Below are 14,225 nucleotides of genomic sequence, written 5' to 3' on the forward strand. Positions count from 1 at the left end.
ACAAAAACGCAAACAAACAAAAAAAACAAGCCCTGAATTCCTTAATTAATTTTAAAATTTACACCTCTTCCAATATCAAGTTCTTCTTATTAATTAGATAGCTAATTTGTCAAAGAACATCTTTCTGGATTTGTTCTAGTTTTCCTGTTTCATTGTTAACTTTGGTCTGCCTCTGTCACATCCTAATAATCTTCTGTAACTTCCAAAGATTCTTTTTATAGTACTCAGTATATTACTTTTATAAACAAGAGTTCCACTTATGCCTGGTAGAGGTTTCAGATGTTGTATTTTCACATATAAATTATTTGTGTACCTTCTAAATTGAATTTTTAGGTGATCAAATGGCGAAAGATTACTGTACCTAGTGGATGCTTTGAACCAGGAAGATTATGGCAGTTATTTTCTTCTGTTCCTTGCCAATTCTACCCTTTCTTCCACTGAAGCTAAAAACAATTTTATAGAATTGAAGCTATTAGTATAAACTTTAAATTCTTACATATGAATTTTCCAACTGTCCCATTACAGGACATTAAGAATTATACTCCCAGGACAGGAAAATTATTAACACTGGCAGTTATAAAGAGTTATGATCCTCTGCCAATAAACTGCATCAGCCTTCACAAAAAGAGACATCATTTGGCTTTTTTCACCTCCAGAACTAACAGGCAATAAAACTGTAAATTAAAATGAAGTCCAGTAAAGAAAACACATTGTGAAACTAGAGAGCTTGAACTGTAGCATTCTCCTTTAAAAAGTTATTTCATATATTGACATTACATTTCAGGTTATGTCCAAGAGGAAGATTTAAAGGAAGAGGAAGATATAAAGGAGGAGGAAGAAGATGACGATGACAACAACTCACCGGCTCAACTCCAGGGCAGCAATGACACTGGCACAGATGAGGAACACGAAGTGGGTCCTGAGCAGAAAGGGAACTTTAGTTACCAGAATTCCCCTGTCAGTCATATATCTAACCAGGATGCAGAAAATGAATCACTATTAAGTGATGGTAGTGACCATGTGGCAGATATTAAAAGCATTTGCTCTAGAGAGCCACAGGACCCAAAAACCAGCGCCCATTCCAAAGGCCAGAACGAAGCACACGATTGCATGGATAAAATGACAGCTGTCTATGCCAACATCCTGTCAGACTCTTATTGGACAGGCTTGGGGTTGGGTTTCAAGTTGTCTAACTCCGAAAAGAGGAGTTGTGACAACAGAAACGGAGGGAACAAAGCTGATTTTGATTGGCACCAAGACGCGCTGTCAAAAAGCTTACAGCAGAATTTACCTTCCAGACCTGTCTCAAAACCCAACCTGTTCAGCTCGGTCCAGCTCTACAGGCAGAGCAGCAAAATGTGTGGAACTGTGTTCACGGGCGCCAGCCGGTTCCGGTGCCGGCAGTGCAGCGCGGCCTACGACACACTAGTGGAACTAACGGTCCATATGAACGAGATGGGTCACTACCAAGATGACAACCATAAAAAGGACAAGCACAGACCTACCAGCTACTCGAAGCCCCGAAAAAGGGCTTTCCAGGACATGGACAAAGAAGATGCACAAAAAGTTCTGAAATGTATGTTCTGTGGTGACTCTTTTGATTCCCTTCAAGATCTGAGTGTTCATATGATAAAAACAAAACATTACCAAAAAGTGCCTTTGAAGGAGCCGGTACCAACCATTTCTTCAAAAATGGTCACTCCAGCAAAGAAACGTGTGTTTGATGTTAACAGGCCTTGTTCCCCCGATTCCACGACGGGGTCTTTCTCAGATACTTTTTCTCCTCAAAAGAATGCTCACCTGCAGTTATCTTCTAACAACCGCTATGGCTACCAGAATGGCGCCAGTTACACGTGGCAGTTTGAGGCCTGCAAATCCCAGATTTTGAAGTGTATGGAATGTGGAAGTTCCCATGATACCTTGCAGCAGCTCACGACCCACATGATGGTCACTGGCCACTTCTTGAAAGTGACAAGTTCTGCTTCAAAGAAAGGAAAGCAACTTGTTCTGGATCCTTTAGCTGTGGAAAAAATGCAATCACTGTCTGAAGCACCAGCCAGTGACAACCCAGTTTCAAAATCAAACAGTAAATCATCTGCAGAATGCATAGCTCCCACCTCTGAACTAAAAAAAGACAGTAAAAAAGATAAAGCTGATGATGCAATCAAAGATGAGAAAGCAGTAAAAACTGAAGAGTATGAAGACACTCTTCAGAAACCACTGGATCCCACAATGAAATACCAGTACCTCAGAGAAGAAGATTTAGAAGATGGTTCAAAGGGTGGTGGGGACATTTTAAAGTCCTTGGAGAACACTGTCACCACAGCCATCAATAAAGCTCAAAATGGAGCACCCAGCTGGAGTGCATATCCCAGCATCCATGCAGCTTATCAGCTCTCAGAAGGAGCTAAACCATCTTTGCCTGTGGGTTCCCAAGTACTGCAAATCAGGCCAACGATCACCAATAAACTGAGACCGATAGCTCCAAAGTGGAAGGTCATGCCTCTGGTCCCTGTCTCAGCAAATGTGGCCCAATGCACTCAAGTGAAGAAGGAAACTGATGACAAGGAGGAGGTACAAAAGGAGTATGCTAAAGAGGGCATCCAAGTTGAGCCTGCTTCACTCAGCCAGAGTAAGAGAGAACCTCTGCTCAAATCTGAAGCCTCTGTGGAGCCAAAAAAGACAGAGCCTTGTCCCTTGAAAGAAGAAGACAAAATTAAAGAGGACAGTGGAAAAGAAAAAACAGTCTTCAAGGAACAAACAGCAGCTTCTCTTAGTAATGGTTGTGCTGCTGCCAACCATTCATCTGAACTGCCTTGTGTCAACCCTCTCAGTGCACTGCAGTCGGTACTGAATAATCACTTGGGCAAAGCCACTGAGCCTTTACGGCCTCAATCCAACTCCAGCCCCAGCTCTAGCACAATTTCTGTGTTCCACAAACCTAATTTAAACATGATGGAGAAGCCAGTTTTATCTCCTGCTCCAACCCCACCAAAGCCTGCAACTGCATCCAGGCACTATTTGTTTGAAAACAATGATCAGCCTATTGACCTGACCAAATCCAAAGGTAAGAAAGCTGAGTCAGCTCAAGCACAATCTTGTACTTCTCCACCTCAAAAACATGCTCTGTCTGACATCGCTGACATGGTCAAAGTTCTTCCCAAAGCTACTACACCAAAACCTGCTGCATCTTCAAGGATCCCATCTATGAAATTGGAAATAGATGTCCGACGCTTTGAAGATGTCTCAACGGAAGTCTCTACTCTGCATAAAAGGAAGGGCAGACAGTCAAATTGGAACCCTCAGCATCTTCTCATTTTGCAAGCTCAGTTTGCTTCCAGCCTCTTCCAAACATCTGAAGGTAAATATTTATTATCAGATCTAGGCCCACAGGAACGCATGCAGATTTCAAAATTTACTGGACTGTCAATGACCACCATCAGCCATTGGCTGGCAAATGTCAAGTATCAACTTAGGAAAACTGGAGGAACAAAGTTTTTGAAAAACATGGACAAAGGACATCCAGTCTTTTATTGCAGCGACTGTGCATCTCAGTTTCGAACCCCATCTACTTACATTACCCACTTAGAATCTCATCTAGGTTTCCAAATGAAAGACATGAACAGGCTGGCTGTGGAGCAGCAAACCAAGGTAGAGCAAGAAATCTCCAGAGTTTCAGTTCAAAGATCTCCTGAAACAATAGCTGGAGAAGAGGAGACAGACTCTAAGTTCAAATGTAAGTTGTGCTGTCGGACATTTGCAAGCAAACATGCAGTAAAACTTCATCTAAGCAAAACACACAGCAAGTCACCAGAGCACCATTCACAATTTGTAGCAGAAGTGGATGAAGAATAACTCTTAAGGTATGCATGCTCTATAGCAAGTTTTAATTTCATTATTTTAAGGAGGCTTCGTAAGACATTCGTATTTTCTTAAATGTAGGAAAACAGTATAAAATCCATAAAGTACTCCTGCTTCATCAATCTCATTGCATGTACATCTGCATTTGATGTTTTCAAGAAGAGAGCTTAGTAAACACATAACCACATTGCCCTATATAGAAAAGTTGCTTCTTATAAATATTTTCAAAATAGCTCTTTTCCCAGTTCTCACTCTTTTTTGTATCCAAGAATTAATCACTTCACATCCTTTGCACTTCAATGTGGAATGTAACAACTAAATGCTACTCTTTGTGAATGGAAAAAGCATAAAACCAGCACTGAAACCCGAAAGATTATTGCCCCTTTCAGTGCTAACACACCAGTACATATGACTTTGTTGGGAGAAAAGACAATTCAAATGTCAAATTAGCAAAAATCTTAATTATTTGAAGTTTCTTGTGATCTCAAACCCAGCCTCAAGCATCTACAAATAACTCTGAAAACTTTATGTCTAGCAGTTAGCTTACTCTTATGTTGATATTTGGATACTCAGTTTTGTAAAGCATTTTAATATTTTACACTTACTGAAACAGTTACTGTGTGAGTGGCCTTTTGTGTCACATCATTTTAACCTATCTTTCCATCATCCTTCCTTAATCTTTAAGATGTCTGATTATCTTTCATGTTGGTGGGAGTGCTAGTCAATCTGTAAACATCACTGACTTCAGCACAAGTTCTTTTTATAACCTGGGGGGAAGGGGCTAATGCTTAATTGAGAAAGCAGCTAGATTTTTTATGAGCTTAATATTTCAAAGACCTGTTAGTAGGATACTTCTGCATTAGTATTGCTGTTTTGTGCTGAAAGATACACTGACTGGAGCACTGCCACAACCAATGTTTATAACATGTACTGTAATGTTCAGATGACACACAATTTTTGCATTTTTAATTTCACTTGGTTCACCAACTTGAATATTCTTGTCTGAAATAAATATGCAGAACATCAACCAAAAGTCCAAATAGAAGTTTTTTGTTCTAACGAGGTGTTTTTTTTCTAGGAAGGTTCTGTCAGTCACTCCCAACAATTTTGCTCTGCTTCTATTCACAGAATAATCATGTGCAGGTTCAGATTTTCTTCAACATGTTCATTACTTGAATAACATTCAGAAAATGAATTTGTCAGTCAAAATTAAAGATGTGTTGTGAGTTGTCACTTACGCCACCTGCTATTGTGGCTATTCTCTGGCTAATTGAGGGTGCAGGCACTTGGAGGATGAACACCCGTTTGTGTGAAGATTTCTCATTTGTTTGCTGCAAATATTCATGAAGCTTTAAGAAACACTTTCTGTGTACAGAGCCAGCACAAGCAACGTGCATCACTTAAGCCCCATTAAAAAGGCTACTTTTGAATAATTTAAACTGCTAATCAAAGGGTTACTCTGGGATGGGTAACAGAAGCTGTTACTATAGAGTCTAATGTCAGTATTCAACTGGAAGAAGATTGAAGTTTTGCATACATCTTGTACACCCCATCTGCATTTGACTGGATTTATCCTTTCTGCATATTTTAGCCAGCAAACTCAAAAGGAGTTTGTTTTCTAAATAGAGCTAATATCCTTAAGTTTCTCTTTTGGCATTTTTGACATTAGAACTTGACAAATGTTCCTTGTTTTCTGACCATTCAAAAGCAACACAAGTGATAAAAAATCAGAAAAGTGCAAGAGATTGTTTAGGAAAAATATACCACACTTAGTTTCCTTTGCCACCAGTTAATGAGTATTAAGAGTCTGCCATTCATAGTTTTCACACAAGAGATATCAGAGCAAACCAATAATTTGGGTACTATCAAACAAAAGCCATCTGCCAAATATATTAATATAACAGCTATTTTGGCACATTCATGGCTTAATACATGACAAATATTTCAGATTTGGTCTTAAAAGCACTATGTTATTACAAAGAGGCAAACCAAACACCCACCTTTATAAACATGTTACTATTCCTGAGGATTTGGAGAACAGATACAAAGAAAAGGAAAAAAATCTCCAAGGGGAAAAAAAAAAATAAAAGTGGTTTCTGCATTGTAATAACCTGCACAGGCACATCGAGGGTATTATTCAGGTGATATGTAACTACATAAATAAGGTACTGTCCTTCCTGCCTTTGGGTACTGAGAAATTGCTGTCCTCTTAATACTTGTCCATTTCTAATTTATATCAAGATGCAGGTTGTATCTTACCTTTGAAAAAATATATTTAAATTGCAGTGACAGAGTGATAGCACTGTTATCTGGAACTATAATTTTAGTTGGTATGCATGATAGCACAAATTGTATGAAATGATGGGGTATTTTGGATAGCATTTTAAAGATTTTATTGCAGTTCTGGAGCTGTAAGCCTGCCGAAGTTCTGGCTGTGTTAGAAGTTTATTCATATGGTTTCTTCCTGAGATCTGCAAGGAGACTAAATCAAATAACAGGGATTTTCAGAGTTGACTTATTCTTACCATGTTATTTTTAAGATTCAGTATACATTTGAATAATAACATAGAGAAGATCACAGTATTTAGAAACAAGAAATGCAAAACATGCTGAGAGTCTTAAAATGCCCACATGCATTTGCATTTATTTCTTCTAGGTAGTATTGTAGTGAAATAGAAATAAAAAGACAGAAAAGGCAGGGAAATAAAAGGAAATGAAACAATGGAGAGAGTACTCAAAAGTATAGAAATACATAAAACACTTTTGATATTTCAGTGAAATTTACTATTAAAGGTTATATTTTAAAATGTCGGTGATCATTAAAAAATATGCATTGGTAATCTGGGATAGCACTGCAGAAAAATATGTTATGTATATGGATTTATTTTTAAGACCTCTTTGAGGCTGTTTATAAGAAATTTGCTATAAATTCTTCTTAAATGTAAAGACATACCTATCTGTTTTATATTCGTCTTTGATGTTTTCTTGGATTCTTCTAACTGATGTGCATTTAGTAATATAATGTAAAATGATGTGTAATATACAACAATCAGACATCTCTATTCTCTTTCATTTAACCCACTTTGAATTTGTTTTTATTGCTATTCTTCAAAGAAAACCCAGGAACATTAAGGAACATGGCTTTAATTAGAAGTAATTTGTATGTTGACTTATACCTTTGAAGAATATTTGTTGATTTTTTCAACCAAATTAGAGTTTTTATGTTGTACTGAGGAAAATAGCCAAGGCAGAATTGTATTTCACACTTTAAATTCAGGTGAGACTGGCAATAAACTTGTTGGTAACTGAGGCTTTCTGTGGTCTTATCTACAACTTTTTATAGAAATAAGTCTCTATAAAGTCAAATTTACCAACTTGATTAGGGAGATTTCTTTTTCAAAAGACCCTGATAAGTAAACAGGCAGCTACCTGAGACGAACTAATTTGAAAATAAGGCTGCTGCAAAACAAAAAATGAGTCATAATGATAAACAGTTTTCTCTCTGTTTCCTCCTTTGTCTTTTTTAACCATCAAGTTTAAAGCTTCTACAGTGCTTTTTTTTTTTTTTTTTCCCTAGTTTATAGGAGACAACTGACATTCTGTGGTAAATGGAAGAAAGAGCAGAGCAGAACTGAAAATCCTCTAATGCACTGACACTAACTTGCCCTCTATTGTTGAAAATGAGCAGGCAATCATGATTGTTCATCAAATGGCTCCTAATGCAGTTAAAGCATTCAGCTATAATTTCTCCTTGCATTTATAATTACTGTCATAGACTGCACACCTCAGTGAGCAGATTAAAGCTATAAACTATTTAGCTGTAGCTTTAAGATGAGGAACTTGATTTGTCTGGCAGCAGTTATTTGTTAGAGAGCTTGACACTTCACATAAAAATGACTCAACTTGATGAAGAACAATGCAGTTTAAGCAATGCAGTGATTTTAAATCAGTCATTATACCACGCCCTGTAAGAATTGCAAAGCAATTTGTTAAATGATATATAGGACGCGTAGATAACTGTATGTGTTAAGTACACCCAAATAGAAGATGTTTTTTCTTCTCCGGATTTTATTTTCTCACCCCTCTGAAACAGTAGGAGCTGCTCCACACATTGAGTTCCACTATTAGCCAATTTTACATGAGCAAGGACGATTCCATTAATTAGTAGTCCAAAACTATATTTTACAGCATTTAGCTTGCTCTTCATCTTTCATTTCTTCATAACGACAAACATGAAAAACTCTCTTGCAGGAGAATCAGAGATGTTGGGAAACAGCTGCCTGCAGCTGTGTCCACCACAATTTTGTAAGCAGCATTTACCAACAAATCAGAGTTCTTCTCACCGTGTCACCAGCCAGAAAGAGGGGGTTTATTGCAATTTAAGTCTTGATTTTTCAGTCTGAATGGGGCTTTTCTGACACACCTTGTTGGAGTATGATGACTTCTCAATGGTGAAAAAATTCTGTGGGGAAGTCTCATATTAAAATAGACTTTTGTTGGGAAAAACTGGATAAAATTGCTGAGCAGCATGAAGGAGAGGAGACAGGGATGCAAGAGGAATAGGTTGCTTTTTCTGCTGTGCTGGAGGAGACACAGCCCATCCTCAGCAAGGAACTACCCCCAATCCATCACTCCTCCCTCAAAATAGTCCTGTTTTGGTGAAGCCTCAGTTCCCCTAATCCTCTGAAATTTACCTCTATTTTCCTAAAGTGGTGGATCAGGATTTTTTTTTTTTAATTTAACATTTTTAAACCTTCAATTTTTTCCTGGATAGCATTTTTTCAATGTAGAAATGGTCCTTGTAAAACCAATAACAGTGTGTTCCTGGCTTCCCAGAGAGCAGGGTCAGGCCAGATGATGCATCAGAGTGTGTCAGCACAGATGTATCAATGCAGATTTACTTGCTTTTTGTGAATACTACAAGTTGCTATTAAAATCAGTATTATTTAACATTGTATTAGTGCATCCAGCCCACTAGGTCAACCCATATTGTATCTAGGCTCTGTATAAGCATACTGCACATGACAGTTCCTGCTCCCAAAAAGCAGGGGTTCTGCTCACAAAGAAATAGCAACTTTTAAGTATTTTGACCAGATTTAATCTGACCTTGAATAGCACCTACCTCCTCAAGCATTCAGTATGCATAAGGATATCAAAATCTTGCCTTCTCCTTGCTGTGTCTGATATTATTAAAGGCTATAGCCTTCATAATCTATAGCAGAACATTTTTACCCAGTGAGATTTCAAAGGAAGGGTACCTGAGTTGTATTTATACATTTTACACCTCAGCAATCCAATTGCAAAGATCAATAACAAAAGGAAAAACATGAGCAGTACCCAGCCCTCAAAAGCACCTTTCAATAAAAATAATGTAATTTAGCAGGATGATCACTCAGTGCAAATATGATGGAGCACAGATGGAAAATGAGGAACATTATAGATATGACTTTATGGGAAGAGGAAAGGAGGAAGAGATTTTTCACTATTTATTGGGATAATGAACAGATAATTCATGATTATTAAGCTGTAGTCTTCAGGCCTCATTCTGCCATCTTTTCCAGTCTCCTTGGTTCTGCATCAAGTCTGTTTGTGCATCTGGGCAGGGTCCATTGGCTGGGGAAGGATCAGGCCTTTAACTAGTCTTCACACCCCAGCAGAGTGTCACAGGATTTACACAAGTGCAGCTCCAGCTCAGAACCCTGCCTGTGAGAAGAGGAATGAGGTAGAACATGCAACATGCAGCACAGAGCCTATGTCACAACTGTGATGGTGATTCTTTTTCAAGAACGTCTTACCTTCAGGAAAGGGTCAGCAGATCCTGGGTTTCCAGCCTGTGACAATATTAAAACACTGCACCAGGTGGCAAGATCACAGCCTCTGAGAGAGCCAAGGGGACTGATACTCATACTGGTGCCTCCCCATCTCTGGAGAACCATATTTTCCCAAGAGCATGAACTGGCCAAGCCCTTCAAGGTGTGAGGTGTCAGAAAATGTTCCCTACACTCAAGTTGGTGAGAGGCATCCTGCTCCAGGGTGCAGCAGTGTCTCCATCAGCTCCCCTCCCTGGCAGATGGACAGATGGGGTGGCCGTGGGGCATGGCAGAGGCTGGGCAGCCAAGATGCAACTGGAGACAGAGGAAACAGCAACAGCTGGAGCAGAGGGAAGGAGGGAGACATGGGGCCAGGAGGGGACTTGTTCGTCGTAGTAAATTTACACAATCTCTTTATTAAAACAAAACAGTTCTTCCTCCCCTCCGAAATCCCTCCCTGCCAGCACTCAGCACCTGCTCCTCTGCCAGGGGTCAGCACATGCAGGAGTCGGGTGGAAGGATGTGGGAGTGGAGGAGGTTGTCATGTCTAATGAATACCCTGAATGTATCAAGATATATATTTTTTTCATTTCAGAAAAGGTTCCATTAAGAGGGAGACAGCCCTAACATGTGCTTTGGCCCTGCATCAGATTTATGAGTATTTGCTCTGCTCTTTAATAGGAAACTCTGCAGCAACTGCCACCTTGCCTGCTCTCCCTGAGATACACAGTGGCTTCTCAGGGAAATGCACTTCATTATTAATGTGAATTTGTACGTTTTTATGACACTGCTTGGGGGAAGGGGCAGGCAGAGATTTCCTGGTGATATATGCTCATTTCTAACCATTTATTGTCCAAGACAATCGAAGAACAATGATAAACATTGTTATAGAAAGTGGAGGGTGCTGTAGTGACATTTTTGAAGGGAAAGGAGAGGTTGCTGGAGTGGCTTTGATGTGGTTGTTTCCATCCACTCCACCTCCTCCAGCAGCTGTGTCAAGTCAAGGGACAGAATGGCCTGTGGGGTGACAGTGGCTGCCTCCCCTTGCCTGCCTTTTCTCAAGCCAGCCAATGCCATTCTCTCAGTGCTTTGCTACAGCACAGGGGGCACAGATGAAGGAGGAGTTCATCCTTTGGGAAGCCTGCACTGCAGAGGAGCACAGGCCTCAGAGTGAAGGGATGCTCAGAGTCCTCATGCCCTCATCAGTCTTGTTTTGATATATTACCAAAGGACCAGCATGGAAACTGTGCACACAGCAGCAGCTGTGAGGCAAAGCAGGTCAGGAAGAGAAAGGCAAGGGTAGGGGTACATGGTTTATATATTCTCAGTATCCTCCTGTTTATCTTTCTACTACCACCCTCATCCAGGATTAACACAACTGCTCAAGAGCTCCAGGAGGTGATGAAAACACTGGGTTTAGGCTGCACTGGAGAACCAAAAATGTTCAGTCTTCAATCTCACCCAAAACAGAGATCAGAAAGGCCATGGCCTCCACATGCTCTTTTCTTCCATTCTTCTGCCTTTCCCAGTAGTGCTCTGCACCGTCCGGAGAAGGTCAAGGTCACGTCACGCTGTGCCGCGCAGTCCCTCGAGCTCCAAAAGCCCCGGTGTTTGACGGAGCTTCCCTGGGCCCCACAGGGATATTCACTCTCTGCAGCACTGCCAGGCTGAGCTTCCTCTGTGCTGTGGAGCCCGTAGCCTCCAGCTATAAGTGAGCGATTGCCATGCTTTGTGTTCATATTCTATTCCCTTGCCTTAAATATGCACAATCCTTTGTAACAGGAGATGTGCCCGACAGCTGAACACTGCTAAGACTTTCTTTATGACATTCTTCTGCTCCCCTTATAAAGCTGAATAGTGGTGAGGTAAGAACATCAGAACAGCCATACAGGGTTAGGTCAAAGTTCTGCTGTGTCCATCCTATCTCTGACCATGACTAGTATTAGAGCATAATAACAGGATGGACATGTGTTACCATTCCATAGCACTCTCCAAGCCTTCAGATCAATGGTTCAGGGATTTCTTCAGCTGGAGAAGGTTATCTTCTCCTGCTCTCAGAGCTGCAGAGAACATACAAGAGGCCTTCTTGATAGCTGCAGAAACTTGGGCACAATTGTGAGGCCTCTTGGGGTGAGCTCTAGAGGTGCTAGACATTAAAAAGACTGACATGGCCTTTTACCCACCTGAATTCCAACCCAAGGGACATCACAGAAGAGTCCCTCTGAGAGACAGAAATACTGTGATCTGTTCCTGCCTATGTTCATGTGAAGGGAATGTACCATTCTTCTACTGGAGAAGGACAAGCTCAATACTTCTTTCATGCTCTCTCAGCTCAGGGGCAAACAGCTGCAGGTGGACCGGTCTTTGGTGAATCTCCCCTAGACTAGACATACACAGACAGACAGGCTGTGGGTGGGCTTCCCGTTCAGCAATTCACTTCTCTCTGTAATCTTGTGGAACCCTAATCTGTTGGCCTTGGTTTTTTACAGTGCAAGACCCAGGTTTGTCATCCAGGGAAAAGATGATGGGGGAGGTCATTCTGTTTATTTGATCAGGACTTTTTTAAAACATTGCCTGTGCTCCTAGGCATTATGTGGTGGTCTTCTTCTATAAATCACAAATGCACAAAGAAATAACTCTCAGTACTTTTCCAAAGAGATTATGGTGCAAGTTCCTACACTCATATTTCACGTCTGAAAAAAAATATCAACAAGAGTGATAAGTATAGCCAAAATGAGTGTTAAAGCACACCCTGTCATTTGTTTTCCATGTGCCATATGTTTTCTGAATCCTGCACCTCCCACATACAAATTGCATGCAATAATGTGGGGTGCACACATTACTCAGGATTATTTAGTTAAGCCCTGCTAATATAGGGAGATTTGACTTAGAGAAAGTCAAACCACTCTGCTTTGTTTTGGTTTTTTGGGGTGTTTTTTTTTTGCTTATTCTGGATTCACACAGTAGAAAATTAAAGATCCCACTGTGCCAGGCTTCGTGTCATTTGGTTTTAATCTATTTCATCTTTTTGATTCTGCCCATTTCTCCTTCTCTTTGAGTATCATCAATAGGTGGTCCAAGCATCAACCAGAAGATTTACTGGCAAGACCTAATGTATGAATGCTATGAACACATTGTTCTTCCAATATGATTTAATGACCTTCCTGGCATTCCCATGGCTGTTGCAGTCTTCTATAATAATTCCCTTTGGCAGCTAAAGCTCCTGTTGATCAGGTGAAAGCTGATGCAAATGTCAAATGTCAATAAATTTGTAATCCATAAATGTAATTTTTGGTGCTGGAGTGAGACAGGGTTAACCAGAGTGCAGCAGGAGACACCCAGGATATGAGCTAAATCTTCTTATTATGAATGGAAAACAGACAGGAAAGGAATGCCACCTCCAGAACTTCTCCAGGGCCAAGCTGTTTTCCTTCTCTGTACTCTCTGTTCTCCCTGCATGTTTTCTGAATTGCTGAGCTTTGACAAAAGAGAAGTTTATGGCTTGCATTTGGTGGAGCGATTCTGGTGATGCAGGTCCTATCCCTTGTTCTGCTTTTTACTCATTATGTGATGCTGGGATTTAAGTTCTCATTTCTGAAGGAGCTCTTTACAGTTCAGAGTTTTCAGAGGCTTCAGAGTTCGATCCTGGATATGATCAGTTATGCAAGATATTCCAGTAAATTAACAAGATCACTTATATAACTTAGGTGTTGCAGGAATGAGTCATGATTCATTGTAGTTTTAAGATTCTTGGAAAGGGCGAGCCATGTATGAAGCCTGATTTTATATGCAAGAAAGACATAAGAACAATCACATAATTTCCCAAGAGATTTTCTTAAGGGCCCTCCACTTTGACCTTTGACTCTGAAAAGCTCCAGTTTGTTTGACATTGAAAAAAAGGAAATGTGTGAATACAGTGCCATGAGCATTTGCACTTTGAACATGCTGGAGCTGAACACAGCTGAACTGGAAAAGGCTACAACAGCTAATGTTCTGGGAAAATATACCAGAGGCATTTACTTAATAACACAACTAATTCCTTTAGCTCACCTTGTAGAGATTTAACCTTTGAATGAGAGAGTCCCTAGTTCAAAATCCCATGTCTCCTCTGTCCTCATGTTAATTTTTAAATTATATATCATTGTTGAGAGGCCCTTGTGTTGAGCATTACAGGCTATTTTTCATGTCTAAAATGGGGAATTATAACTGAACATTAGCTCCTGGTCATAAATCACATGGAACAAAGTGGCATCTGCATCGGCTCAGTAACAAGAGTGGGAGAATTGTAACTTACTTAAAATGAGACAGGAAAAAGGACACAAATGCAGTAGCAGAGATAGTTGTGACTTGAGAAAACTAATAGTTCTTCTAACTGGGAGATGCACCAGGCTCCTGTTCTCAGGAGCTCTCCACAACCAGTCTTGTAAGTGCATGGTCACAGCAGGAGCTCAGTCAATCTGGAGGGCAAACACGGAGGTGGAAGCTATTCCCCCGCACACAATCCCACCTAGCATGCTGCAGTCCTGCCAGGCTGGGGCTGGGCTAGGGGAGAGC

The 14,225-nt window shown here is 40.4% G+C and overlaps 1 protein-coding gene across 2 annotated transcripts in view; it reads left to right on the top strand.

The window, feature by feature from the left end:
• Positions 1-14,225, top strand: part of TSHZ2 (teashirt zinc finger homeobox 2) — a 215,006-nt gene that overhangs the window by 133,984 nt on the left and 66,797 nt on the right. Inside the window, exon 2 of one of the 2 annotated variants that reach the window (XM_051633311.1) lies at positions 785-3,863. In XM_051633311.1, the coding sequence (XP_051489271.1) occupies positions 785-3,855 (3,071 nt within the window). In that variant the 3' untranslated portion in view covers positions 3,856-3,863. Of the gene's footprint in view, positions 1-784; positions 4,950-14,225 lie in introns of those variants that run through there. The other variant, XM_051633310.1, reaches the window with a different exon arrangement.

Source organism: Apus apus, chromosome 15 (genome assembly GCF_020740795.1).
Source record: "Apus apus isolate bApuApu2 chromosome 15, bApuApu2.pri.cur, whole genome shotgun sequence".
NCBI classification, from domain to species: Eukaryota; Metazoa; Chordata; class Aves; order Apodiformes; family Apodidae; genus Apus; species Apus apus.